Source organism: Engystomops pustulosus, chromosome 3, assembly GCF_040894005.1.
Source record: "Engystomops pustulosus chromosome 3, aEngPut4.maternal, whole genome shotgun sequence".
Classification (NCBI taxonomy): Eukaryota; Metazoa; Chordata; class Amphibia; order Anura; family Leptodactylidae; genus Engystomops; species Engystomops pustulosus.
In genome coordinates this window covers 215,631,105-215,636,142 of record NC_092413.1, presented here as the reverse complement: position 1 = coordinate 215,636,142, position 5,038 = coordinate 215,631,105, and the positions used below count along the sequence as shown (strand labels likewise).

The window sequence follows — 5,038 nt, the reverse complement described above, 5'->3', positions numbered from 1 at the left end:
CAGAAGCACCTCCCTCATGTATGTATAATACAGCAGCACCTCCATCATGTATGTATAATACAGAAGCACCTCCCTCATGAATGTATAATACAGCAGCACCTCCCTCGTGTATGTATAATACAGCAGCGCCTCCCTCATGTATGTATAGTACAGCAGCACCTCCCTCATGGCTGCATTTATAGCTCACGCTGCCTGGGCACTGAGCTTGGACAGAAGAAGGATGAAGGTAATAGACCCTATAAAATTTGTGATAAAATGTGTGTAAGAAAAGACATCTATATCTTATTATCATAGTATTATTATATATGTGTATAGTGCATGTAATCCTAACCCATAATGGACAATAACAATGACCCGAACTAGTCCAACATAATGGTGCTGATCCAACACGGACCTGATCCACCATACAATGGACCACTAACATGATGGACCTATTCCGCTATAGAGTGGACCTATACAAGCATGGACCAGTACCAACATAGCATGACATGTGTCTGACCACAACCCAAACTTTTATTATGTATCTGATTTATAACCTTAAAAGTATCCTAAATCCATAGGAACATAACCGCACATTACAGACAAGACAACACAATAGACAAGAATTAGCATCTTATGTCTTGTTATTTATTACTTAAATATTACAAAATAAATCCATACACAAATATATATATTGCCAGTCCCTCAGATGTGTTGGAGCCTGGGCCGGACACATGTACAGCCCAGTGTCACCTCCTCGCTCTCCAGTCTATAAGAGAAGCCGCAGCCTTTCTGCTCCCGGCGTAGGACCAGCACCTCCTGCTGGATGGGGTAAGACATCAGCTCTGGACTGTCATTGCCATCAGCGTCTACACAAGCAAAAGTGAGACAATTGGCCTCGGAAATCACAAAGGGGAATCTGTTGGCATCTGTGTTCAGACTGAAAGAGAAGAATACAAGTCAGAGACATAATATATGACACTGGGCGCATCATGTGGTGAGTAATGTGCCCCTATGGCTCCTCAGGTCTCAGTACATGTATAGTAGATGTGCTGCAGACAGAAACTTATGTGTAATTTGCAGATTTGAGGATTTTTTCTTTCTTTCTGCTGAATATTTATTTTCTCGATGATTTCTAAGGTTCTCAGAGATATCAAAATTTCAAGAAAATGTAATTTCCTTCCATATTTGGCATCTGGAAGGTTCCACAAGTCTATATGACTATTCAGTAACCGGTGAGATGAGGTGAGGTGTGACATTACCTGTATTCCCAGGGTGACAAGGAGCGGCCATTGATGTCCTCCATCTGCACCAAGCTGTCCAGGTAGTTGGTGTCTATGAGACTAATGTCCACTGTCATGGCGGAGGGCAAGCGGCGGCTCCTTCTCCCAGGACATCTCCCTCTGGTCTCCTGGTGGAGCTCTTCATCCCTAGATCCTTCCTGAGTATTCAGGTGGGACAGAGACTCTTCTGGTAGGAAGGCGGATGAGCAGAGGGACACCAGGACGGCCGCCTGAGCGATGGATAAGAGGGAGAACATGGAGGAGAATCCTAATAACATCACATCATCATCTCTTCTGCATTGATGTCTCCTGTGATCTGCGTCCTATCACACATCATGTGACGGATATAAGTGAGTGATGGAGTCAGGATCACAGGATCTCTCCTGTAATCCTCCTTCCTCTATACACTATTATACTCACCAGCACCAGTGATGATCTTGTAAGGACCATTCTCCTTCTCCTGTAGATATCAGTGGATCTGCTGTTCTGGTTCTTTGGTTCCTGTCCATCTCCCTATTTATACCAGTTGTTGCTCCGGGTGGAGTCTCCATCCCAGTTTCGGTAAGTTCCCGTGGAGTGTGATGATGGGGAGAGGAGTCAGTGTGGACTGTCCAGCTCTGCTCTGTTATGTCACATTATATCCCAGAGACTCCAGGGTCACATCTCCATCACTTCCCCAAATGAGGCCGTAACTTATCAGAACTCTCAGCATTATCTGGGCCCATAGAGATAACAGCACATGGTAATGAGTGTAATGTCTCCTCTAATAACACTCACCTGGAGATTTCTTATAGGATTACTATGGTGTAGATCCATGTCAATACAATCTAAATCAGTTCCCATTTCCCTCCCTGCTCTGCTCATTTATGCCCAATTCTGTGCAGTGTTAGTTCTATGACTTGCCAAGAGGATAGGGGGAAGGGCAGGGATGGATGGGGATAACTCATTAATAGAAATGGGAACAGCGTAATGCACCTTTCTTCCTCTGGAGGCGCTGCAGGAGAATTAAATATTTGCTGCTAGCAACATTAATCTTTGAGTTTCGACATTTGGAATGTCAAGTGGAGAAGATTAGTTCAATAGATTTATGCAATTTTTCGGATTCTACAAAAAAACTAAAGTCCTCTCCTGTCTGGTGGTGATAAAGGATTAGAAAGGAGAGGACAATCTTCAATGAAGTTTTCCATGTTTCCACAGTTTCCGTGATTCATAATTTTCTCAATTTTTGTATTCATCCGGTAAGCCTGTGAGTCCCTCCTGCTCCACCTACACTTAATGTCTGTGAGTCCTCCTTACTCTGCCCACTCAGAGAATGTGTTATTACACTCTGGCATAGCTCCCAACTGTCCCGATTTTGCCAGGAAAGTCCCATTTTTCTTACCCCTGCCCTGCGTCACAGGCAGCTGTAAGATTGTCACGGATTTTCCCCCAGGTCCCGCATAGTAAATACTTTCAAAGTCTGACCAGGTTCAGATCTCTATCCATATATGGTCACTGCATCTCCTAGGGTTCCCCAGAGCAGACATCGGGCAGGGAATCCTTTTCAGAGAAGTGTTGGGTTAGCGGAGAGCAGGGACCACGTCATAAGGTCAGATCAGATCTGTCCATATATGGTCTCCAGGGCTTCCCCAGACACAAGCTCGTTATTAACTTAAATTAAGTAATTTTTTGCCCAGGCTGAGATTCAAACCTGAGACCCTCTGTACTAGAGACAGGAGCCTTTACTAACTGAGCTATAAGCCCAGTGATACATATCTAAGTATCTTTGGTAACTAAGAAGTGTTATCTGCTACTGTTACACTGTGACACAGACTTAATGCACTGATACATAGGGGGTCATTTACTAAGGGCGCGAATCACGACGATCTTCCCTGAATTGCCCCGGGTTTTTGGCACACGCGATCGGATTGTGGCGCGCCGGCGCGCACGCGACGGGAATCGGGGGAGTGGCCGAACGAAAACCCTACAGATTCTGAGAAACCGCCACCTTTAAAAAAAAAAAAGCGCTTATCTGCACCCGGCTTGGTGAATTTCAGTGCAATCCCATGAACTTCAGCGCAGCAGCGCCACCTGGTGGACATTGGAGAAACTACCTTAGTGAATTGCCGGAAGACTCGAATTGGGGGTGTGGCATAGGGCTACGCGTGCCGCCATTTTGTCCCTCTTTCCCTTTCACAAATGTTGGAAGGTATGCTCTGGGGCTCAGGTTTATGACTCTCCTTATCTCTATCAGCTCCAGATAACCAGGAGAGTAATAGTATTGTGTCCACTCTCCTGGTTAATCAGTAATTAAGGGATTCCATAATGAGAGATGTTCCTGACCTTTACATTCTCACAATATTTCCTATTAATTTCCCAAAGATTAAAATTATTTTACAAAAAAATTAATAGAAACCTGAGTATCAGGGAATGAGAATTTCAGGAAAGCCCAGAAACCACTGTGACTCCTATATAATGGGTCCTGGATCCAGCATCACAGCACAGTCCTCCAGCAGAACCTCACCAGAGCTCATCTAGGAGAACAATGGCCGCCCCCGGAACATCAATGGTAAGAACGCGGACCCCTCTACATCTCTATGGACCAGATGTGACCCACAGATCAGGGAGGTTTCTCTAATGTCCCACAGAGAACATTTCTATAGATATATAGATCAGGGGTTTCTTCAGATAAATGAGAAGGTGACCTGCCCCCATATGTACAATGACCCCTGCGATCCCTTGGTCTAGTGTATGGTGGGACATGGACAGTGTATGATGGAGAGACTTCCATAACACATGTAATATGAATTCTCCTCAGGTTCTCGTCTCGTGGTTTCTTCTGAGCCTCAGCTCTTGTGTCCATGGAAGAGACGAGGAGATACCTGGTACAGAAGGGTGGGATGTCCCTCCAGTGTCCGGGGGGGATTGTCCATTTCCTGTGGACACCACATTTCCTTCCCGTGTGAAGGTGGATATGAGGGTCAGCAGCAGAAGTTCTGCACAGATGATGATGGAAAGTGTGAGGAGCCGCTCCATGTCTCCATGGGAATACAGGTGACTATAAGGAGGTGATAATATGACTCTGTTCACACCTGAACTGCAAGATATCTCATACTGGGGACACTGGTGGCACCTAAACCATCTCAATGTCTTGCATTGGATTGCATTAAGAAACAATGCAGAAAATAATGTAATCTGATGATCCTAGGAAGGTGCTTTCCTATATTTATAACATTGTCTTCCCAGGGCATTTCAGACTAGGCCAACCAATAAATTGCTCTGGGGACTATATTATGATCTGTTTATTGCTCCAATCTAATCTCTGATCATCTCTTTCCCCGCCAGATCTGACGTGGACCATAACAGAATCCCTGCGGTCATCAATGAGGCCAGATGTCTCCACCACGGCTGTGTGGACCCTGAGGGGAATGTGGACCTCAGCATGAACTCAGTCCCCATCAGACAGGAGATCCTGGTCCTGCGTCGGGAGATGAGAGGATGTGTCCCCGTCTATAAGCTGGACAAGCAGCTGGTCACCGTGGGCTGCACCTGTGTCCGGCCCATCATCCACTACCTGAAATAGGAGACAACATTGTAACAGAACCTCATGGGTCAGGACTGCGGAAACATCCTCATCACCCCTGGAGACCAATCACAGGACGTTAATGGCTGCTCCTCACAACCAGGATTATCACAGCCCTGGTGGAAGACACAAAATGGGAGCAATCTTCTGGCTTGTCGAGGGCTTCAGTATTTATTACTTTATTTAAACAAACTGTTGCTATAATAATAATGAG

General features: G+C 45.5%; 1 protein-coding gene across 1 annotated transcript; it reads left to right on the top strand.

Moving 5' to 3' along the window:
* The first annotated feature begins 3,786 nt into the window (after nucleotides 1-3,786).
* LOC140122946 (interleukin-17A-like) lies at nucleotides 3,787-4,824 on the top strand. The gene is made up of 3 exons (XM_072144190.1): nucleotides 3,787-3,810; nucleotides 4,060-4,295; nucleotides 4,587-4,824. Exons 1-3 carry the CDS (start codon nucleotides 3,787-3,789, stop codon nucleotides 4,822-4,824), a joined length of 498 nt encoding a protein of 165 aa, XP_072000291.1.
* The last annotated feature ends 214 nt before the right edge of the window (nucleotides 4,825-5,038 follow it).

Coding starts and splice junctions, on each gene's coding strand:
- LOC140122946 (XM_072144190.1), top strand. CDS start 3,787: ATGGCCGCCCCCGGAACATCAATG. Junction 3,811..4,059: donor CCGCCCCCGGAACATCAATG/GTAAGAACGCGG, acceptor AATTCTCCTCAG/GTTCTCGTCTCGTGGTTTCT. Junction 4,296..4,586: donor ATGTCTCCATGGGAATACAG/GTGACTATAAGG, acceptor TTTCCCCGCCAG/ATCTGACGTGGACCATAACA.